At 41.7% G+C, this 24,391-nt stretch overlaps 1 protein-coding gene across 1 annotated transcript in view; it reads left to right on the top strand.

Annotated features, from left to right (window-relative positions):
- The window catches only part of STK17A (serine/threonine kinase 17a), a 35,458-nt gene that overhangs the window by 5,623 nt on the left and 5,444 nt on the right, over window positions 1-24,391 (top strand). The window contains exons 2-3 of the mRNA XM_065939092.1: window positions 4,679-4,891; window positions 15,269-15,413. Of these exons, the coding sequence (XP_065795164.1) occupies window positions 4,679-4,891; window positions 15,269-15,413 (358 nt within the window). The remainder of the gene's footprint in view (window positions 1-4,678; window positions 4,892-15,268; window positions 15,414-24,391) is intronic.

Here is a 24,391-nt window from a genome sequence, read left to right as displayed (position 1 = left end):
ACCTAAGGCTGTACCCCAGTGCTATTAAGCAAATATTGGACTTGGCATGTTGAGCACATAAGGCTCTTTGGTAGGCTCTGGAAATTGTTCCCAAATCTAACAAATCAGTCACTACTCCTTTTATGGGCAAAGTGACATGCCACATGGGAAAATCTTGTGGGGAAAACAACATTTGAGCTGAGCCTGAAAGAATGGATGGAATTTCAGTAGCAGTAGCAATGCAAGACGCTCCAGCCATTGGCAATAAAACAAGCACAGTGCAGAAAATTCAGTGAAAAAGAGAACAGCAAGTAGCCCTATGTGGCTAAAATATTAAACGTTATGAGGCTGAGTTGCTATAGAACTTCTATTTAGCAAAATAACAAAAACAGTGTATGTATCTAGGGTGTTATCTGATGTTGTATCTGAGCACCTGCCATGTGCCAGGCACTGCACAAGGAGATGCAAAGATGAAGAGGCCAGGTCCCTGAAACTCATAGTAGGGCCAGGGAGACAGTCGTAGCCGAAAAATTGTAACGTGTCAGAAGAACTTAAATAATAGAATACAGGTGGAAACAAAGCCCTTTACTGTAATCTAGAATCAAACCTAGAACCTTGGAACTCACTCTTATTTTGCTTCCTCTATATACACTCAAATCACCTCCAGTTTTTTATCTTTGCCTGAGCCTTATGTATTCTAATGTGTGTTCACCTTTGTGTGGTAACCCAACACTGGTTATATTTTGGAATCCGTCTATTAGTAAATAAAATTCTCTCTACAGAGAAAGGCACATCAAACATTTCCCTTTTGAAGCCTAACACATACTCCCCTCCCTCCACCATCTGCAAATCTGTTACCATTCTTCTGATTTTTCCTCTCAGTGGATGGTACCACATCACCCAGGACCCAGGATAAAGATCTCCAGTCCTCTTCCGCCCTCATCTCTGCCGGAAGCTCAGTCTGTCTTGACCTTGAGTGCCTTGTAAATTACTTCCTCTCTTCCCAGCCTTTGCTGCTGCTGCTACTTTAGTTCAGACCCCTTCCCTTGAGCTATTTTCTTAGCTTCCCTAGTTTCTAGTTAACACTTCTAGCAATACACTCAGAATTAGCTTTTTAAAGCATATATCTTAGCTTTTTAAAGCTTTTACTAGGGTAAAAGTCTCATAGGTGCCCGTTCTTCCCTTGAGAAATAAAGCACCAGCTACTTAGCCTGTCATACCTACCGATGTTCACTGAGCCTTCCTAAGCTTTTCCAGTTGCGCACTGGTAATACAGAGATCAGTAAAAACCCAGCCCTTGTTCTGAGGAAGCTTAGAGTGGTGGGTCTGACTCAAATGTCTCTTCCTGTTGTGTCTTTGTTTATCCTTCCTGTCTTACTATCCTGGAGTGTGTTATCATTGTTATTCTGAAATGTACTCATTCCTAATATCCCCCCCACCCCCTGCCAAATGATTAATGAAAATCAGAGTTTTCAGTTTAGTGTGTAATAGTGAACTATAGATGTTTGTGAAATGGGTGAAGAGCTCCGGAAACTGAAACATCCTGATAATCTAGGAAGAATTTTGGCTAAGTCAGCTAAGGAAGTAAACGTGAAACAGACGTCTTATGTCCTCTGAACCTCATCAGTCTCAAGTCCCTGCGTATAACTACGGCCCCGAGAGTCAGAGAAACATCCTTTATTTCGTGCTTTGGAGAGGCCTCAATAACTTAAAGAGTTGAGGTACAATCACGGTTTTACCGTGAAGTTGTGGCAAAGCAGGCATACCAGAGCGCTGCAGGGTGTGGGGTTGAGGGAAACCGTGACTGTCTGCTTCTTAGTGTGTCCACTCAACCGCCGCACCCTGAAGACCGAGTCCCACATTTCTGCTTGCCTGTGGCTCTGGAGAAAGAACCGTTCCTGGAAACTGGCTTCGTCTTCTGACCCCCTGAGCAGTGTTCAGGGTTCCCCTCCCGTCACCCCAGTCATCCCGAGATGAAGGCGGTGCCTGCCTCCTGTGATCTGCTGTCCTGCTCTCTGCTTCCGTGGTGCGCAGTATCAGAACAGTGGAGGAGTTCTCATCAGCGTGGAATAGGCCACAAGCTGGCCACCCACTGCTGGCTGCCTGTTTTGAGGAGGCTCACTAGCTATATAGAATGATCTGTACACTTTTAAATGATCGAAAAGTCAAAAGAAGAGTCATATTTAATGACATGGAAACTGTGTGCCATTCACATCTCAGTGCCGGTGAAGCTGTGTTCTGTGTTTTGTTTTTTTAAACCCTGCCTCCCCTATTCACTGACCTGTTGTCTGCAGCTGCTTTCACTTACAGCAGCAGACTTGAATGGTAGTGATCAAATCAGCTGGCCAGCAAAACCGAAAGTATTTGCTATCTGGCCCTTTACAGAAGGGTTGGCTGACTCCCAGGATAGTGCATGATATGGGGGAGAGAAAGGGTAAACCTATAGCTGAATGCTTCCTCAAAAACAAGGGTGGTGTCAAGATTAGTGATTGGTGTGCGAACGACTGTGGTGACCCAAAGAGATGGATGCCTAGCGGGAGACCGAGGGTAAGTATAGGTCTCTCCTCTGGTTACTTCTGGCCTCTGAATTAAGCAGTGGCCCTTTTATAACAAGGGTTCCCAGAGTTTATAGGTTAGGGATGCATTCAGCTGTTGCGTCTCTGGTCTTCAGAACTATAGCAATACATTCAGGACAGGTATGTAAGCCACAGTATTTTACTATAATTTTACACAGGACGATATTGCCTAGAGTGTTGGGTGTGGTAATAGTAAATACCTATGTGTTTGCTGTGGGAATTCTTTGAGGGCAGTTCAACTCAGGCATTTCTAATTTAATAGCAATATGCTTGTTGTCAATTATATGTTGGTCAGTTTTTTACAAATTAGACTTTCTCTTTTTCCTCTTTTGAAACTTCAGAAATATAGGTATTAAAAAAAAAAAATGATTAATGATTTTTTTTCTCTCCTTAAAGAAATCCAAAGATCATTAGGAACCTTTTAAAACTCAATGGAGATGTTATTAGCCTAATGATTTTGTGGGGCTAAATAAAAAGAGGCATTAGCCTGTGATGCATAGCTTATTGTTGAATCTCTCTAGTGACCTGAAGAAGTGTTTCATCTCACATTCCCGTTGGGCACAGAGAGCCTTGTTCTGAATTAGGGTGCTGTTAGGTAGATTGCCACCTAATTGATCAGCTGTAGGGCTGTGCCTAAGAATTTTTCATGTAACATTTTTATTGCTGATGGTAACAAAAATTCAGAAGGGCTGAATGTCATATTTGTGGTTAACAGCAGCAAAGAGGGAAGGATCAGTCCTCAAAATTATATTGGTAGTCTAGAATGCTGGACCCAGACCTAGAAAGTAGAATTTAACAGCAAATTAAAAAATTTCAATGCAAGGCTTTAAGTATATTTCTAAAACATAGTGTCAAGACACTGGCTTGAAAGAATCCAAGAGGAAAAGGTTTTGTTTGTGAAATACGAAAAACTTGTCAAGTTTTTTTCAAAAGGCATATTAATTTGTATTGGGCCAGCCTCAGCAAAATAATAATCATGAAGCACTTTGAGCTTATACTTGGAGCAGGTGCTTCAGATTTGGTTGACGCATTTTACCAGCAAAGACCCTAAGGGGATGAGGAATGATTGAAAATTGGAAAGGGGAGTAGCAATTAACAGATCACATCAGCTGTGTCCAATACCTGATAGACTGTCAGGTTGATCCTTCTGTATCGCTTGGCAAAAGATATGGACAACAGCTCTTCTCTTGAAGCCAGGTTTAGGCTTGTAATGAAAACCTTACTAAAAACCTTACTAAAATAATCTGATTTCTAAGTTGCCTTCCAGCTTGAGTATTGGGTGTTTATGGGTGATAATTATTACGGCTCAGTGATGTGTTTGCTTCATAATACTTTATTGAGTATGTGGCAAGTACCATGCTAAGCAGCTGACATGTATTCTTTAATTCTCACAACAACCTGTGAAATAGATTCTGTTTGTGTTCTCCTTTATAGATTAAGAAAATGAGATTTTTTTCTTAAGTTAGGGCTTAAATTGCCCAAGGTTATACATCAAGTGAGTGGATGGAGCCGTTCTTTGGGATTCATGCCCAAATCTAATTCCAGACCTTATTCCATAATCAACATGCTGTGCTGATCCCCTGTGTGACTTATTAGTGTAATAACATGGCAGTAGAGTGTGTCAAAGAAGGCTTGTTATATCTGTCCTTATAGAAAAGCTAGACATTTCCAGCTGATGCTGCAGTTGAAATGATGTCATACAAATGAGATCCCTACCTTTAAATAACTTTGAAAGGTGATCGGGTCTTTTTAGAGTCAGTTAGTGACAGTGAAATCCATTATTTTAGGAATTTTGATAACCAGTTTCTCTTAAAAAGTCAGATGGCTTTTTTAAGATTCAAATTATTTTATGTATAAATGTGTAAAAATTAAGTTATTTATATAATGCTACAAAGAAATATTGGCTTAAATATTTGGTTATCCTCTATTTAGAAGAATGAATCTTGCAGATTTGCCCATTACATTTTATTTATAGAGAGGTGTTTCCCAAGTTATATTGCTACTTGAGTGTTTGCATATGACCTAAATTTAAATACCCACCGATGACTGTTTGGAAATTTCATTAAAATTTATCACCTCTGAAAAGTCAGCTTTAACAGTGACTGTGTTTTGCTTAATTCTAGAGGGAAATTTGCAGTGGTGAGGAAATGCATAAAGAAAGATTCTGGAAAAGAATTTGCCGCCAAGTTCATGAGAAAAAGAAGAAAAGGCCAAGATTGTCGGATGGAAATAGTTCATGAAATCGCTGTACTCGAGCTAGCCCAGGACAATCCATGGGTCATTAATTTACATGAAGTCTACGAGACACCATCGGAAATGATCTTAGTTCTGGAATAGTAAGTATTGTCCTCCTCACTGAGTTTGTTTGCTAGTCCACACTCCTTTATACATGCCACTCATCTGTGATAACCTGGCAAGCTCTGGTTCTCTGGAAATCGGAAGATTTTCCAAAACTTGTTTGTATTTATCGACATATCCCAGAATTGCAAGGATATGTATATGTTGTGTTTTTCATCTTCATTCTTTAGTGAAATTCTTTTGAAAATAAAGTTCTCTTACGTTCTTATTAGAGGCCTTCTTAAGGAGGTAACTGGTACAATAATAAAACAAAAGGCATTTAATATAACTTCTTATATGTTCATATGGTCTAAATTAATAATCCTTCTTTCAGAAATAATTGTTGGGATTCATACCGTGCTTTCAATTTGGGTAAGTAGGTAGGGACAGCAGAGAAAACAGCTTTGGAACATGAAGGACAGTTTTTTCTTCTTAAGAAATCCTGTCAGACAAAGAGGACAAACAGATGGACTCCAAGGGGAAAAGAGTGGAGTGGTCTGAACCGGGAGATTGGGGTTGACATAATACAGTATCTATGTGTAAAATAGATATCTGTATCAACCTAGAGGGGTGGGGTGGGAGGAAGGTGGGAGGGAGTTTCAAAAGGGAGGGGATACATGTATACGCATGGCTGATTCATGTTGAGGTTTGACAGAAAACAGCAGCAAAAATTCTGTAAAGCAATTATCCTTCAATTAAAAAAATAATTTTAAAAAAGATATCTAATGAGAGCCTACTGTATAGCACAGGAAACTCTACTCAATACTCTGTGTTGACGTAGAGGAAACATGTGCATCTGTAGAACTGATTCACTTTGCTGTACAACAGAAACTAACAACATTATAAACAACTGAACTCCAGTTAAAAAAAGAAGTTGTTTCTCCTGCCAGAGGAGAAGATCGATAGATTTGAATACATTCAAGAGCATTATTAGTAAAACACAAAATGAAAACACAAACTCAGGGGAAAATAGTTTTGATATCTGTTCACCCAAAATGATTTCTCTAAATGATTTCTATAAATATATAGCTAGATCTTACCAGTATACACACAAGCATGGACCTCTTAGTTTAAAAAAATGGACAAAGGATATAAAGAGAAATTCCACACAGAAGCATATATGTAAATAGCCTATACATACATGAGAAATATTAATTCTTGTTTTTATAATGTAAAATAAGTTGCCAGTTTCGCCCTGTATAAGATTGGCAAGCATCATAAAGAAAAACGATATTCATGGATTGGATCATCTCATTTATACTACAGTGAGAATATTACCTGTTATAACGCTCCCAGAGGATAGTGTGGAAGTGTGTATCAAAAGCCTTAAAATATGTACATACCCTTTAACCCGGGAGTTTCCTATACGTAAATTTTTTCACAAGGAGATAATCAGGCAATTATGCCAAGACATATTACAAAAACATTTAGCTCAGTAATATCTATATAACAGAAGAGAAATACTCTAGATGTTTAATAGAAAGAGGTTGGTTAAATAAGTGATCATGTCATAAGATGGGTTGCTATGCAGTCACTTTAAAAGATATGGTAGATACAAATGCACTAACATGGAAAGATGTTTTAAAATTTTAAGTTAGAAAAATGTTACAAAATAATGTGTACTATTACCTTATTTATGTTTAAAAGTTTATAGAGGAAGAAGTCTAAATGGCTTCTAAAGAAGTCTAAAATAATGTCTTCCTCTTGATAATATAATTCAAGAGCATTGTGTTTATATATTTCTTTAATTCAATAATTTCCCTTGTAGGAATCCTTTCAAAGAAAAAAAAATTAAAATGTGAACAACAAAAAGCGTGAACATGTTTTCCACTGTAAATTTTTCATTGTAATAGAAATAGCCACAAATGATTGAATGGTTAAGAAATGTAGTCTATGTGGATTATATCTCAATGAAGTTATATTTCATTTTCAAAAAACCTTGGTTTAGAGGTTTCTGGTCTTCAGTTTGTTCTGGAGAGGATTGGTTAGAATTGGAAATTGGTCCAAAAGGAACTGTCTGAAATGTGATACTCTGATCATCATCTTTTCTCTCTCCCTTTCTCACAGAACCTGCTCTGAACCTTCCCTCTGGTCTCCCCTTAGTCCTCCATCATCTCCCGCCTTCACTTCCTTGCATTACCTTCGCTTCTGGGGTAGTTACTGCAGCTAGTCCCTCTCCAGTGCCTCACATGATGCCTTTCTTCTTCTTGCTGTTCCTCTGCAATCCATTCTGCCAGTTTAAAACGCGGGACCTAAGCTGTTGTCTCTTCTCCTGCCCATTCTTGGGAGGATTTGCATAGTCTTCCATTTGCTTATTACACGAGGAAGAGTTCCATCCTCAGCTGGACTCTTGGTGTAGTTTTGTAATTCTTTACCTGATCTCTCATCCTCTTCTTTTACCATCCCCAGCAGGAGGGCAGGAGCTTATGAAATCTTTGATCACACGTACTGTCACCCACTTCCCACTTGTTAGATACCAAGCCTTCTCTTCCTTTCCTGAGAAGATGAAGGCCATCAGATGCACACTGCTCAGCATCACCCACTCTTTACACTCTCACTGCCTTTGCTCTGTTCCCAGGAAGAGATTCCATTCCTTAACTCCAAGGCTAAAACTTTGACTTCTGTTCTTTAATTCTCTTCCTGCCTTTTCTAGGACCTGTGTTGTGTGTTTTACTCACTTTTTTTTTTTTTACTCCGAGAGTCCCTCTCACCTCGAGTGATTTTTTTCCATCCATCTTCCAATAATTCAGTCACTTCTCTCCTAAAATTCCTGGCCCTCAGCTTGGACTCTTGAACTATTGTCTTTCCCTTTTCTTCTGAATTTACAGCTTTCCTCACCTTCTAGTCAATTTTGTTCTACTTCATTGAACCATCCATTTGTTTAGCTGCCAATACTCCCATCACTTTTCAATCTGATGCCATCTGCTCCTCTAAAACTTTCATGAGGTCATCAGCCCTGTTTGCCAGAATCGATCTCTCATTTTAGTGTTCATTCTGCTTCTTACGCTCTTTAAACACTGGATGTTACACCATCTTCACTTGAAATTATGTTCTTCCTTAGCTTTCATGGCTCTCTCTTGTTTTTTTTTTTAAATCTTAGATCCTTTCCCCCTTCTTCTACTATATAAGTGCTCCCCATAGTTCATTAGTATTACTCTTGTCATGCATTTATGATCTGCACATTTACCCTGGATGATAACTCTCCATCTTTGTGGCTTCAGCTTTTATGTACATGCTGGATGTTTCCAAATCTTTGTCTCCAACATTAGACCTTTACCTAAGCTCCAGCTTCTAGTGCATATCCCTTAATCCACCTGCGCATTGTGACCAGTGCAGGGTCAATGTGTGTGCACCCCTGCATTGCTGGGCTTCTAATACCTGTGTTTTGTTCCCCGTTTCCACTGGTGTCCCTATTTATTTCATCGCTCAAATATAAACCTTGGCTCTGTCCTTGCTTGCTTTGTCTCCTTTAATGCTCTTGTATGATGAATTACCAAGTCTTCCACTTAACTCGCTCCCATGCTGGTGCCTTTCCCTTTGTGCTTGTGTTTTCCCCGTGTTGGGTCCTCACTGCCTCTCCTGTGGACTGTCCCTGTAACTGCTCAGTTGATCCCCCAGCTTCAATCCTGGGGCATCCCTCAGGCTCCCCTTGGGTGGGTAACCGGCACACAGATGTGGTGATGCTCTTCCCTTGCCTAGGAGCTTTTGGTGGCTTCTGTTGCTTTCATGGTCATGATTCTAGAACCACAAAACCATATGGTTTGGCCAAAATTTTTTGTTTTACATTTTGCTTGAAGAGGAAGTCTTCGAATTAGACTTTCAACATTGAGGTATTAAAATTCTTGGCCCTATCAGCAGATTGTTGTTATGGAAACAGACAGATTTATGATTACTGTATTACTCAATCCACCTGCCATGTCACTGGATACTAATGGGCGCTGGTAATAGGAAAGTGGAAACAGCATAATCCCTTCACTCCAAAAAATGTTTAGTGAAAGAGATAGTTTTTTTAATTTTCTCCAGCTTTACAAGATATAATTTAGATAAAACATGTTACAGGTTTGAGGTCTGCAATGTTTTGATATACTTATATCTTGCAATGTTAGAGCATTAGCTAACACCTGCATCACATAATTACTATTTCTTTTTTGTGGTGAGAACATTTAAGATCTACTCTCTTAGCAACTTTTAAGTATATAATACAGTATTATTAACTATAATAATTATAGTTACAATAGATCCCCAGAACTTACCTTCTAACTAGAAGTTTATACTCTGACTAATAGCTCCCCTATTCCCCACCCGCTAGTCCCTGGTAACCACCATTCTAATCTCTGTTTCTGTCAGTTTGGCTTTATTAAATTCCACGTGTGTGATATACAGTATCTGTCCTTCTCTGTGTGACTTGTTTCACTTAGTACAATGCCCCAAGTCCCATCCACATTGTTGTGAATGTAGAATGTCTATCCTTCTCACGGCTGAATAATAGTCCATTGTATATATATCCTGCATCTTCTTTATCCATTTATGTTTTGACAGACACTTTAGGTTGTTTCTGTATCTTGGCTGTTGTGAATAAGGCATGGGAGGAGGGCCTGGCAGCCCACTCCAGTATTCTTGCCTGGAGAAGCCCCGTGGACAGAGGTACCTGGCAGGCTACAGTCCATGGGGGGTTGCAGAGTTGGACATGACTGAGCGACTAAGCACGAACTGTTCCATATTGTCGCTCAAATCCCTTTGTTGTTGATCTCCTTTAGGATTGACTGGTTTGATCTCCTTGCAGTCCAAAGGACTCTCAATTGTCTTCTCCAGCACCACAATTGGAAAGCGTCAATTCTTTGGTGCTCAGCATTCTTTGTGGTCTAACTCTCTCATCTGTACATGACTGCTGGAAAAACCATAGCTTTGACTATATAGACCTTTGTCTGCAAAGTAATGCTCTTTAATATTCTGTCTAGGTTTCTCATAACTCAGGTCCCTAGGTCTTGTTTATTATTTCTCCACCCCACCACCCATACTTTAGATGGATGGCTTCCATTTCTGTCTCCAGATTTGCTGGTTGTTCTGTAGGGTCTGATATGCTCTAAAGCCTAGTGAAATCTTCACTATAAATGTTTTTGTTTTTTTATCTCTAGAAGTTCCATTTGGTTCTTTTCATACTTTCTATCTCCTTGTTATGTTCATATTTTACTTTAAATCCCTGGGTGTATTTATAATACCTGTTTTAAAGTCCTTACCTAGCAATTCCATCATCTCTGGGTCTGTTTTTATTTTCCTGTCAGTTGTAAATTATGGCATTTTCAGATGTCTAGTAATTTTTGGAAGGATGCCAGATGTTTAGAATGGCATAGTGCTTGGGTGGATTTTATGATCTTCCACTAAAAGAATGGTGGTGTTTATTTTGGCAGGCAGTTAAATTACTTGTGGATCAGCCTTATTAGTGCAGGTCTAGGAGTACTTTAGCCTTTAATAAGACTATAGTATGGCATCCTGGGAGGTCTGCAGAATGCCCCAGGTGCTTGGCATGGTTTTTCTACTCAAAATGGGCACCATTCAAATATCCTCTGTTCTCTCTGAATGCTAAGAATTGTTCAGCTTATGATTTCCTGGCAGTTTTTTGCCTGACCTCACAGTTTTACCCAGTGAATGTGCATATAAGTATCTTGTCTAAGACTCTGGGATATGACTGAACAGATGTCTACAGATCTCTCTCTGTGTAGGACCCTCCTCCCTGGTGCTCTGCTTATGAGATCCAGCTGCCTTAGCCTTGCCCAAGCTCTACCATCTCAGCTTAGCACGGCTGCCTGCCATATTCTGCTTGGGTTCCTCCCCTGCCCTGTACCGCCTTCCATAAATTACCTCCAAGTAGGAATTGAAATAAAAGTAGCTCAGTCGTGTCCAACTTTTTGTGACCCCATGGACTATACAGTCCATGGAATTCTCTAGGCCAGAATACTGGAGTGGGTAGCCTATCCCTTCTCCAGGGGATCTTCCCAACCCAGGTCTCCCACAGTGCAGGTGGATTCTTTACCAACTGAGTTATAAACTGAGCATGGAGCTCAGCTTGTTTGTGCCCCCACCTAAGGGATCATGGTCTTAACTGCCTGTTGTTCTTATGTCTGAAAATACTTGATTCATTTATTTGGCTCATTGTTTATGGCTAGGGGGCAAGTTCCATAGCATTTGGCTGCAAGGGGAAATAGCTACTTATCCTTCTGGAGTATATCCTGTATTTTCACACCACCCTTATATGTGTCCACACTTCCTAATATGGACTCTTTGGGTTTGTTTTTTGTTTGTTTGTTGTTTTTTTTTTGAGTCTTTATTGAGTTTGTTGCAGTACTGCTTCTGTTTAAGTTTTGGGTTTTGGGCCTTGAGACATGTGGGATCTTAGCTCCCCAACCAGGGATCCAACCCACATCCCCTGCATTGGAAAGGGAGGTCTCAACCACTGGATCACCAGGGAAGTCCCCTCACTCTTGGCCATTTCATCTAGTGGGTTCCTGTCCATTCTTGAAGACTGAGAATAGGTATAATCTTTCTAATATTTTTTTCCTTCCAATTAATTGCTCACTTGCTAAATTATCAATAACTTGATGTGTAATTTCATACCTAGATATATTTATGCATTTGTTGTTGTTTAGTCGATAAGTTGTGTCCAATTCTTTACAACCCCATGGACTGAAGCCCACCAGGCTCCTTTGTTCATGGAACTTCCCAGGCAAGAATACTGGAGTGGGTTGTCATTTCCTTCTCCAGGGGATCTTCCATATTCTTAAAAATATCTTTCATTTTTTTCTTCCCCACTAGTACAAGAAATCTCATACATACTTATTCATAATTTATCTCTTTATCCCTAGCACATAGCACAGGGCCTCTAATATATTTGAATGATATTTGTTAAATTTGAATAGTGAGGGAGTAAAGATCCATACTAGGCCTCTAAGCAGGATAGAAATGGAAATGCTAGTTTAGATAGAAAAAGGAGTGTTTGGTGTCAGGTTGGGAGCTATGAGCTCGCTAAGGTGCAGGCTGCCAGGGGAACTCAGTTAATCTTACCTTCTAAACATCATTTATTTGACTCTGAATAATGTAAACAAAGAGATAATTTTCTGAGGACCAATAGAAAGTTGAAACTCATAGTTCTTAATATTTTCTATAAAAATAGTTTTAGTAAAATTTTTTGAAAAATCCTTCAGTTAATCATTCTGTAAAAAATACTTGGATAAAAAGTTATATGAATTAAACTTAATTTCTGAATAATTTAAAGTCATGGAAAATAAGCACTACTAGAGTACTACAATAAAACTGAAAATTTTGCTGTAGTGAAAGATGGGCCTAGCAAAACTCTTCCTGCTGTTCTAGCTTCTGTGTGAATGAAGGTGCTTTGTGCAAAGCAGATGTTAATATTGTATTTTCTGTTGCCATACTCGACAGATGCTTTTACCATCTCAGGTTGTTCCATAGTAAAGCTTCACTTGGTTCCATTAGTTTAAATGACAGTTGGTTAATGGGTCAGGCTTAAATGTAAACAGGGTAAATGACTTGGTGATTGTACGTTGTACCTAGAGGGTACGTAAGCCTTACTGATCACTGAAGGCTGGCTTATACAGCTTCTTTACAGTAGTCTCTGTTTGAAGTGTTGGATTGGCCAAAAAGTTCTTTTAAGTCTTTTTTTTTTTTTTTTTTTCTTTTCCTTTTTCCCCATAAGATCTTGTGGCACAACCCATTGGCCAACCCAATATAGCCATCAGAATTTTTAGAAAACTAACTTTGCCCTTCATATCTTGTGTTTGGGAAAACAGAGGAAATCCTTTAGTTAAAGCAAGAATGAGTGAATAGCTAGTGGAAAAGACTAATAATAAATTGTCCTTAATCTGAGGTAAAGAGATCCTTGAATTTGTGTAAATCGAGCTCTATTTGGCTTTATTGTGGATGGTGGTGTTGAGCTGAGGGGCCCAGAGGACAGAAAATTGAGCTTGAGAAACTTCCCGGCCACCGAGAGACAGCCCGCTGTCCCGGCTGAGGCGCGGGCCGGCTGAGTGGCTCCGCGGGCTGCGGCCTGTGTGCAGGCTCGGCCCTGCCTGCGCGTCGCGCCCGGCGCGTCTGTAGCTGCCGGGCCGCGTGGGCTCAGCTCACCTTATCTCCCTGTTCACAGCAGACAGCCCGTCAGACTGTCATGAATTTACGATTTTTTTTTTTTGCTGTAAATGCTCACTATTTCCTTTCTTTCGAATTAAATAGTACTTTTAACTTTGCCTGAATATGTCATGGCCATTTAACAGTTAATTACATAAAAATCGTTTTGATCCTTTCACATGTGCTTTTCTCAATACGGTAATTAAAAAATAACAAAAGAGTCAGTTGTATAGGTTTAGGTTTAACCAAAATGAAAATCTAAACCAGCCAATGAATTATTTTCTTTCACTCTTATCACCTGCAGTTCTTTAGCTAAACTTAAGTAGGTTCTTATATGATTTTTGTGAAAATTTTTGTTTCCTTATCTAGACACAATTGGAGAATAGATTGCTCTAATAAAAAAGAAAGAAAAGAACTAAGTTACCTTATGAAAAGGAAATGAATGAGTAGCTTTTGTTTGACAGAAGCATGGCTCCCTGGTGTTATATATTTCACATTAATTCTGTAGCAACTTCATGAAAGCAACCCAGTCTTTTTTTTTTTTTTTTTAAACACAAAAGAAAATTTGAAGTATGACATGAGTTGTCATTTATGGTAAGGAAAAATTGTTTAAATATGGAACTTCTGCTGAAAGGAAAGGAAAAATTATAAATGATTTTTTTTTTATTAGCAAAGTTATTCACAGGGAAAAAACAGGAACTGAGTTGCATTGGCCAGAGGGTAGAAGAAACTAGAAGTCCAAACTGCTCTTTTGTGAGTCTGAGTCATAGCTACCGAAGTTTCAGAAGCACAGTCCCTTCACGCCAGCACTTTTCTCCCAGTGTCTAAGTTGAAGACTGCAGGCGCAGGAGCAGACCAGAACATCTGTGCACCTTCTCATCACGACGTTGTCTATAATCGTGAATAATTAGACAAAAAAAAAACCTGAATGCCCTTCAAAGGGGAATAGCTAAGTAAATTATGAGGTTTTAAAAATTATTTTATTGAGGCATACTTTACACAGTATATAATTCACAGGCTTCAAATGTGTAATTCAGTGCATTTTAGTAAGTTTACCAAGTTGTGCAACCATCACAATAAACCTGTTTTAAAACATTTGTATGCTTTCAGTAACATCCTTATGCACATTATCCACCCCCTGCCCCAGGCAGCTACTTCTATGCTCTCTTTCTCTCTAAATTTGCCTCTTGGGACGTTTCATATATAAACTATGGTTTATCTATTCACAAGGCTGTAGAAATGAAAAATCTTGAGGTAGATAGATAAAAAACCATCATGGAAAAAACATATAAGGCATGTTTAGCTCTAAAAAGGCAATAGTACAGGATCAGTAGAATGTGTCCTGTGTTACCATTTGTGTGTTCTTTAAAAGTCCACGAAACTGATATTTTTGTATGCATTTTAAATGTGGTTTTTAAAAACAAAACTGGAAGGATGGAGTATGGCCAAGTGCTAAGAGCTTACCTCTAAGTGTGGCTCTTGGATTGGGGAACGGGTCATCAGTGGAGGGTATTTGCTTTATTTTCATTATTTGCATTTTTTTGCAAAAATAATGTTTTTATGTATTCTGTAACCAAAAATTCTTGAAAATTTTTTTACTTGAAACTGTTAATATATTTTACCACTTAGGTTTAGTTCTTAAAAGTTTGTTAAGCTGTTTTTATTTAGCTTTGGAAATGCTAAAATGAGCTCATATTAAAGATTTTACTTTTTATTTTTAAAAGTGGATTTCAGCATGTAAATAGACAAAAGTTTACACACATTCAAATTAATAGTCTATCTAAATAAGAATTCCTTTGTTGGAGAAGACTCTTGAGAGTCCCTTGGACTGCATGGAGATCCAACCAGTCCATCCTCAAGGAGATCAGTCCTGAGTGTTCATTGGAAGGACTGATGCTGAAGCTGAAACTCCAATACTTTGGCCACCTCATGCGAAGAGTTGACTTATTGGAAAAGACCCTGATGCTGGGAGGGATTGGGGGCAGGAGGAGAAGGGGACGACAGAGGATGAGATGGGTGGATGGCATCACCGACTCGATGGGCATGAGTTTGAGTGAACTCCGGGAGTTGGTGTTGGACAGGGAGGCCTGGCGTGCTGCAATTCATGGGGTTGTAAAGAGTTGGACACGACTGAGTAACTGAACTGAACTGAATGTGTATAAATATTAGAAACAAAAAGACTTAGCTATTTTTAATGAGTCCTTTTCCTCTTAAATTGTGCTTCTCCTCTTTTCTAGTGCGGCTGGAGGTGAAATCTTTGACCAGTGTGTTGCAGACAGAGATGAAGCCTTCACAGAAAAAGATGTTCAGAGACTCATGAGGCAGATTTTAGAAGGTGTTTGCTTCCTACATGCTCATGATGTCGTTCATCTTGATTTGAAGGTAAGAAAACTGAATCACTTTCCAGTTTTAAAGTTGCTGGAGAATCACACCCCAGATGTGACATGTTTCACAGTGATTTATTCAAATGTTTGTCAGGTCTGTGTGTGTCATTGGGTTACAAGGAAGTAGGAGTTGAATCTTTATTCTTATCCTCTAGCCAGTTTTATCAGGGAGAGAATGCACATGTGTGTACCTGGAAAGATAAAGAGTGACACATTGCCCTAGAAATGGAGCTTCAGCAATTTTTCTGGGTGCGTGCAGGCTTCATGGTGGAGACAGGGTTGGAATGCTGGCGGTGGTGGTCGTTTAGTCGCTCAGTCATGTCCGACTCTTTGGGGGCTTCCTGGTGATGCCAGTCCTGGGGATCCAGGTGCCACCCACAGTTGCTGCTGGATGGTACGCTCTGACACCTTCCACACACCGTACTGCATCCAAACTGTTGTGTATCGGCAGCAGTGTTCAGTCTGCATTGCGTGAAGGCACACTCTCAAGGAGAGGTGTGCAGTGTGTAACAGGGAGGTTGACTCCTCAAGGAAGCTTGGGCAAATTTCCTTTGAAATAAAGTGGAAGGGGAATAGATACTTCTTTGAGTACCAGTTTCCTACAGGAAAATACAGGGGGAAGGAAACAATTTGGAAATTTTCTTGTTCTCTTCTGAAAGAAATCAGGTAGATTCATTCTGTAAATAGTTCTCTTTTTCCAGGTTACTGATTTCTTAGTAGAATGTCAAAAGTGGGCGGTTACACCGCAATAGACCATGGGAGTGCTTGTGGGACATTTTTTGAAGGCAGGTGTGGACACGTGTAGTCCCAGGAGGCTGATGCTGCATTGGCCTTAGAGATCACCTGGTGAAACCCTAAGAGCATGCGTCAGGTACCTGGAGCTCTTGTTTTTTCCCTTGAATGTGTCATGTGCATTAGAAATTTTAAAAAATCCTTGCTGCAAGACATAGTCACCCATGCTTCCCAAGGGAACACTTGCCAGGAAGGGATGGTCTTTGCAGTCCAGCCTTCAGTGAACTCAGACTTTTAAGAAGCCTCAGCATCAGACGTGCAAAAAAAAAATTCCCCAAAGTCGTGTTTGTGCTGAGCTTTCTCTCATGTTTGGTTTTACACACTCTTTTGTAAAATCATACATTTAATTTTATGACATTTTGCTAGTTTTATGTTGTAGAAAGGACCTCCATGAACAGAACCCCGATTTAAATAATATCACACCCTTAGGAAATGAGCTCTCAATTTATGACAGCTCCACCTGTGACATTATCCAGACTAGGAACTAATTAAGTAGCGAGTCAGACAGGTTGCCGACACCGTGTGTCATGCATCTTTGATGTTACTTGAAAGCAGTCAAGGGTGAATGTTAAGTTCTTGACTGCCAGGTTCGACTGTGTATTTACACAAGGAAATTATATCCCTTTCTCCCCAGTACACTCAGTATAAATTGTGTTCCTTTCTCCCCAGTATACTCGGTGTAGAATACTTTGCAGATTTAATAGAGGCTTTGATGATGGGCCTTTGATGTTGGAAACAGGACTCTTCCATGTTTCCCAGACCCAGAGGAGCTTGAAGACAAGGTGGCCTGGAGGTTTCTCAGCCTCTCTCCTGCCCTCTCACTCTTCACACGCATAGTCCAGCTCAGCTCTTAGTGAACTGTGGGGGGAAAGGTCAGGGGTGGGGTTGGGAAGGCAACCATGCAGATGGGAATGATTTCTACCAAAAGGTCATTCCCAGGTTGGCTCCCATGACCCTTGTGAGTCTGGACAAGGAGTGTCTACTGTCCTTTTAGCAGCCATCTGCCCAGTGACAGTATATTTATAATGTTGACTCTCAGTCTTGATAAGAGCTTGAAAGACTAAGCTACAGAGCTAAATGTATATTTGGTGTGTGCTAGGTCACGTCGGACTCTTTGTAGCCCCATGGACTGCAGCCCACCAGGCTCCTCTGTCCGTGGGATTCTCCAGGCAAGAGTACTGGAATGGGTTGCCATTTCCTTCTTCAGGGTATCTTCCTGACACAGAGATCAAACCCTCACCTCTTATGTCTCCTGCATTGGCAGGCGGGTTCTTTACCACTCGTGCCACCTGGGAAGCCCTGTAAAAAATGATAAGCCCAACATATATATATATATGGTAACTTTGAGTCATTAGACCATTTTTATTCCCCATGATGATGAAAATGGGCAAGTCTTGTCCCAGAGACAGAAGTAAGTTAGTTAGTTAGGCGACTCTTAGAGTTGCCCCTATGAAAAGAGATAATTGCAAGAATGGGAAATACACTCTTCAGTCAAGTAAGACCCCGGACAGTCAGTTTGCCAAAAGACTGGTTCACTGAAGACCCTCAGCCAGATGCAGGCAGGCCTCAGAGAAGTCGCAGATTTGCTTCCAGACACCACAGTAAAGTGAATATCTCAATAAAGAAAGTGTCACTATCTTTCCCAGTGCCAAGGTTATTGATCACAGATCAGCACGACAAATATAATGAAAATGTTTGAGGTATTTTGAGGATCACCAAAATGTTCAGAGTCAGAACAAAGCTCAAGTCTCAAAATCATCTCAGTAATGTGAGCTGGTCCTGGGCATAGTGGCCTGCTTTTACATCAGCCAGGAGGAGGACTGACCAGAAGGGGCACATATATCCAGTCTTAAAATCCAAGGTTGGGGCTTCCCTGGTGGTCCAGTGGTCTAGGCTCTGCACTTCCAATACAGGGGATGCAGGCTCGAGGCTCCATCCTTGGTCAGGGCCCTAAGATCCCACATGTTTCCAAAAAATAAAAGTCAAAAAAAAATTAAAATAACCAAGGCTGTTTGTGTTCCAGTGGTCTTGTACTGGTCAGATATTTCACTGTTCTGTACTAGGTGTTCAGTCATTAAACCTGCCCCCACCACAATGTATATGATGGGAAGAAGAGGAGCAGCCTATGCATTAGAAGCTGGAACTTTTTCATTTGAGATTTAAATTGATCACTGAAAGTTTAGGCATCAGCATTTTACTTGAAAGATTGGTATCATGTAACATTTGTAAATAGTTCCTCCAATTTATTTAGGCAGGTTATTAACCTATTTTTGTATTCTGACCTGGGTTTTAGTGCATAAAAAGTCAATTTAACTTAAACTTTCATTGCCTGATAAAATGTTGCTCAAAATTTTGTCCATGGTACCTTAAGCTTTATTGAACAGATTAGCCTCAACTTTGCAATGATCATATCCAGTGATGACTCTCAGTAAATGGTAAATAGACCATGTGCAGAGGTGAAGATACCCAGATAAAGAAAAGGATTCTCCCTTGAAGCTGAGAAATAAGATTTTGGGAAGATGTCTCTCTTCCCATTGTCTGAAGATTGTATGTTTCCTGTGTATTCCACCCTCATTACCCCTCAGTGGACCGTGCATCTTAAATTAGAATTAAGTATTGTGAGCCACAGCCTTGATCGTAAACTGGATTCTACAAAATAGAGGACTGACTGAGCTGTAAATTTTAAGCTTATCTTTGTTTTTAGCACTTATTTTCACTTATGGAGGTGGATTTATTTCTCCATCAGAGACTGATGGAGACTGTAGTCTTTTATTTAGAGGAGTAAGTTCTACTTTAAAAATGCACTGGTGGTTAAACCAGGGCACAGTTGGTCAAGGGGACACAAAAAACATAAACCGTGAAATTCCATGAAATGGCTGTGATTTTATGAGGCGTGTGTCTTCTCTAGTGATCTCTTTCAAGGGTTTAAGGTCTCTCACTCTGGCAGATCATGGACACTTGTGACTAAGCCTCAATTTCAACTACTACAGTAACATTCTAATAATTTGGTCACACAAATACAGAATTTATTGCAACCCAGAGGGATGGGATGGAGAGGGAGGCAGGAGGGGGGATCGGGGTGGGGGACACATGTAAATCCATGGCTGATTCATGTTAATGTATAGCAAAAACCACTACAATATTGTAATTAGCCTCCAACTAATAAAAATAAATGGGAAGAAAAAAGAATTTATTGCATTACCACTCAACCAGCAAGCTTTTGAATAACAACTAAAGAAAGAAAGCCTTTCCCAGGGAATATAAAGGGTAAACCAAATGTAAGGGAAAAAGATTTAAGCATTTACAGACATCCCCAGAATGAGCATGTCTTATTAATGACAAATGACCCTTCAGATCCAGTGATTAGCAGTACTTCTCTTGGCGTTTTTGGTGTACTGGGAGGGGTGAAGCATGCGCAGTGATGAACATATATTCAGAGCCAAATGCCTCTCATCTAATTTGCCTGAAAAATGACATTTGATTGTAAGTAGTATTTCTTTATTGTAATAAAATTACAGGTGTTTTGAGAAGTCAGGGACTTACAATCACAGTGCTGTATAGAATTTTTTTTCCCTGAAAAATTAGCAAGAAGCTAAGTAAGAAAGAGAATGTGGCTTTATAAGGAGGTTTATGTTACCAGAACCTCAGTGAAAAGAGAAATTGATTCCAACACTGATCAGTTAAGCTTCTCAATCTTTGTGGGCAGGAGAGTGCTTATCTGGTTGGGGTATTTATAATCATTGAGCACGCCTCTGCAGTGGAGCCTTCTGTAGTGACAGCAATTTGTTGTTTTGGTTTTTATTCAGTTTCAGGTGTTTACTGTAGCCAAACTTTTTGTAATTTAAAAAACAAAACAGGTTTTTATACAAAATTAGAGATAATGCTGGCCATGGTATGATTTTTTCACTATAGGCAGAAAAGCTTTAGTTATTCTGATTGATTTGTTTTCAGAATAAACTCTCGTTCCATTAATTGCATAGTGGTAATAATTAGAACATTGAGTAAGAGACACACAGAATTCTCTGACCATTTCTTGGGGTGTCATTTGGATCTTTTTCCCCCTCTTAAGGAGTTTATGGCTGCACCATCAGCCCACTGCCACTGGCTGAGTGGTGCTGAACTGAAATGGGCTCTAAGTGTGAAGTCCACACCAGAGCTCCGAGACTTGGTGTGGGGAAAAAAATAAAATATTTAAATAATTTTGCATATCAATTACATGTTGAAGGTATGAACTTTTAGATAAATTGAGTTAAATGAATATATTTAATTGCACCCATTTCATTTTACTTTTTGTAATATGGGTGCTAGGTAATTTTAAGCTGCATTCTGCGACTCACATGACTTCTCTGCAACAGGATAGCACTGGTTTCAAGGGGATCAGGAGACGTTTAAGCCAAAACAACCTGTACTATATCTCTCAGCTTCTCCATTCATTTTTCCGCCTACTATAAGCTAGTTTTTTCTCCCACAGCTTTACTGAAAGTTACTTTCTCCGAGTTCCTTCATGGTCCTCGTTCTTCCTCTTGTCCTGTTTGATGGAGCACTTCGTCATGGCTCCCCTCCACTGATGTTACACCTGGGTTCTCACTCTCAGACCAGCTTCTCCTCCTCCCCGATTCTCGTTGTGTTCCCTGAACATAGTTACCAGCAAGCCTTCGTCCCGGCCCACTGCTCTTCTGCCTCGCACACACTCCTCTTGTTTGTGTCACGCTTAATCTTCCTGTGTGCTCTTGGCCCCAAAGCCCTGTCCTCGGCCTTGCTCTCCAGACTGAATTTCCAACTGTCCGGGGTGGTCCTGGGAAAACTGAAGTGATGGTCCTGTCTGTGGGCCTGACGGATCAGTCAGCGAATGACACGAGCTCCCTCTTTCTGTTCCTGCATGTCATCAGTCACAATGGCCTGTGCACATTGCCTCTGATGTGTGAGATTTCTTCTCTTTTCTTTCATTCCGTGCTTTATCACATCTGCCTCAGTCTCTCCCCCTCTGGAGGCTTTTAAAGACAGGCTAAAGGCACGTGTTTTAGAAGGCCGTTTGTAGCCGCAGGCTTGTATCTGACGGTCCCTTGCACACGTCACGCTGTGGGATGGGCCCTGTTGTCCTGTGGCCGTGTTTCCCTGGGGTGTCCTCTTGTGCCTCCCCTTGCTCTGCTGCCTGCCAGGTGCTCCCGAGTGGCCCACTGCGCCCTGCAAGTCCTGCCCCCAACCCCATTTCCTTCCAGCCTCACACTTGCCTCCCACCTCTGTGTTTGTCTCCAGCTTGCAGTTCTTCCTTTTGCCTCCCCCAGCCCCTAGATGCTCCACCTTGACTGGCTCCTTCTTAACGTTTGTCTCCCTTCAAATACTGCTTCCTCCAGGAAGCCTTCCCTGACTGTCCTAGAAATAGCATCCGTACACATACATACTTGGTAGGAGTGCTGTCACCCCTTACCTACTCTGGGTTTTCTGTAGAGCTAAAAATTGCCTGGAGTTATACCATCTGTTGGTACTTACTTGACCCTGTTGGGACAGGGAACACATCTTGCTGAGTAAATGGTGAAGTCCTTTTTCCCCTTCAGGGTCTGCTCCCTGGCCTCCTCTGGAACTCTCCAAGGTAGAATCCCTTCCTCTAGTGCATTTAGTGCCCAGACGCTTTGTGGAGTAGCAGTACTTAACGATGCACAGCAGAGTCAGCTGAGCCTGACAGGCCCATCTGTTTCTCTTCTGATTGTGAAGTCAGGACAGTAAGGGCTTACTGTTCATAGTCATGTTACCACCTGTCCTGACACGAAGTAGAGACCCTCTACGGGCTTTTTTGTAGAGCCCGCTTTCTTCTTTTCATTTACTCAGTGAATACCAGTGCTTGTCTGCCGAGGGCGGAGCCCTGAGCCTGGAGATGCCTCAGTGACCAGGGCTGTGGCTCTGGTTCCCACCGAACTGGAGGCTTTTCCCACTCTCCGCTTCTGAATCCAGACTGTGATAGACCTAAAGCACTTTCATAGTAGAGAAGGATAGGCAGGATGGTTGGGTCAACAGTAAGACCCCTTTTCCTTGTATTTTTTTTGTTGTTATTTGCTTTTTAAGACTTTTTTTTATTGGCCATGAGGCACCTGGAATCTTAGTTCCCTGACCAGTGATCAGACCCGCACCGCTTGCATTGGAAACACGGAGCTTAACCGCTGGCCTGCCAGGGGAGCCCCGCGGCCCCTTTTTAGAGAGAGAGCCCGTCTGCACCTCAGCTTCCTGTGTCGGAGCACAGCCCTCCACGACGCTGCTTCCCTCCCGCGCCACATGCCCTCACCAAGATGACAGGAGGCAGAGCAGGACAGAGCAGAGTGTTCTGGGTGGGGGGCGGGCGGCGCACAGAGATGCCGTTGTGAGAGAGCAGCGCACGTGCGAGTGGCTGGCGCCCCAGAGCCTGACTCCCTGAGGAGTCTGGGGAGCCGGGCTGGAGCGCGCCCTGCCGGGGGCTTCTGGACCCCGGTGAGCAGTGGCGAGGTTATTGTAGGAGCTGGGGACAGCTACTGAAAGGGTGTGGGCGTGGCACGGAGGACAAAAGACCCTGCTGGCTGCAGTTGGGGCAGTTTTCTGCTGCAACTGAGCAAACAGTGATGGTAGCTGGAGTTAGCCTGTGGTGGGAGAGGAGAAGACCCAGTCTGGAAATGCCTGCGTCTGGGATTTAAAGTCAGTGTGATATGGTGACAGACTAGCTAGATGGCACAGCGGGGAGGGGGGGAGAAAGATGGAGATGCTTCTGTGTTGTGTCCTGGCGGCTGCAAAGAGCATCAGCTGAGATGCCCACAGAGGGTGGGAGAGTCTGACTTGGGAGGAAAGTAGGAGTGAGTCTGATTGGAGCTTGTAGAATCTGAGGTTGAGACATCAGAGGGGAGAGATTAGGTAGGAGTTGGCTGAAGAGATCTGAGCCAGAGATGAGGATGGTGACCCCTGAGGTGCGGGTGACAGTTCCGCCTGTGAGGCGGGTGGGTGCTGTGGTGGGAGTGGGGTGACGAGACGAAGGAGCCTCCAGGTCAGGCTGTGGGGACCCAGCGATTAGCAGGCGGGTAATGGTAGACCGACCACAGAGGAGATAGCAGCAGCCGAGAGTTAGGAGGAGAGCCAGGAGTGTTCTTTTTCTGGAAGCCAAGAGAAAAGGAGTTCATAAACAGGGAAGGAGCGGTAGTGTCAAGTGCCACTGGGATGGTGCTCAGAGAGCCCAGACGTGCCGCTGACCTCTAGTGACCTGGGCCGCAGATGAGAAGATGGAAGTCGGATGGAGCAGCTGGGTGTGAGTGGAAGGAAAGGCCATCAGTACCACCCTCGAGGGCACGGGTGTGACGGGGGAAATAGGAAATTACTGTTAGAGCAGTTTGTCTTGTATAAGCCTTTGCAGAGGAGACCCACCCACCATGGCTGGAGTGAGAGGCAAGGATAAATTTGTCAGGCAGTGCGGAAGGGAGCTTCCCAAGCAGAGGCACGGCGAGAGGTGTGTACCATGTGTGTTGTTTAGCGACAGCCTGATCGATTGGGAACAGATTCCCCACAGAATCCCCTGGAGGGGGACGTGGCAACTCACTCCAGTATTCTTGCCTGGAGAATCCCGTGGACAGAGGAGCCTGGTGGGTACAGCCCACGGGGTCGCCAAGAGTCAGACACAACTAAGTATGCAGGCTTCTCAGTTTATCTTAATAACGGAAGACAGTAAGTGCAGACCCTTTATGAAGCAAATATAAACTCACATTTTGTACTTTATTTTAAAAATTCTAATGAATCTTACATTCTAGTCCATATATATCTGCTTGACTTTTTATGCCAAAGTGTCTCCTTCAAATGAGTGAAAATGGCTCCAGGGACATGAAGCTTATTGACTCTGTGGCTTTGGGTAGTGCTCACCATCACCATGTGCATCCACCCTCTACCCCCACTCCATTGGAGTGCTCTGTGCTGCTGAAGAATGGCAGCTGGACAACATAGGCAGAATATCGTGATCAGACTTCCATTATGGGAAGATTATTGTGTGAGAAGGATGGGCTGAAGGTAGGGAAAACTAGAGACGCAGGGTCGTGGTCCAAGTAGGAAAAAATGAAACCCCAAACTTTAAGCAGAGGAGATACTGAGGTCTAGGAACTAGAATGAGCATGACCGGTGACTTCACTTGATCTGACAGTGGTAGAAAATGGAGACAGAATTGTATGATGATTCCCAGTGTTT

This window comes from Muntiacus reevesi, chromosome 6 (genome assembly GCF_963930625.1).
Source record: "Muntiacus reevesi chromosome 6, mMunRee1.1, whole genome shotgun sequence".
Taxonomy (NCBI): Eukaryota; Metazoa; Chordata; class Mammalia; order Artiodactyla; family Cervidae; genus Muntiacus; species Muntiacus reevesi.
Note: the sequence above shows the minus strand (reverse complement) of the source record. Positions and strands in the feature narration are given on the sequence as shown.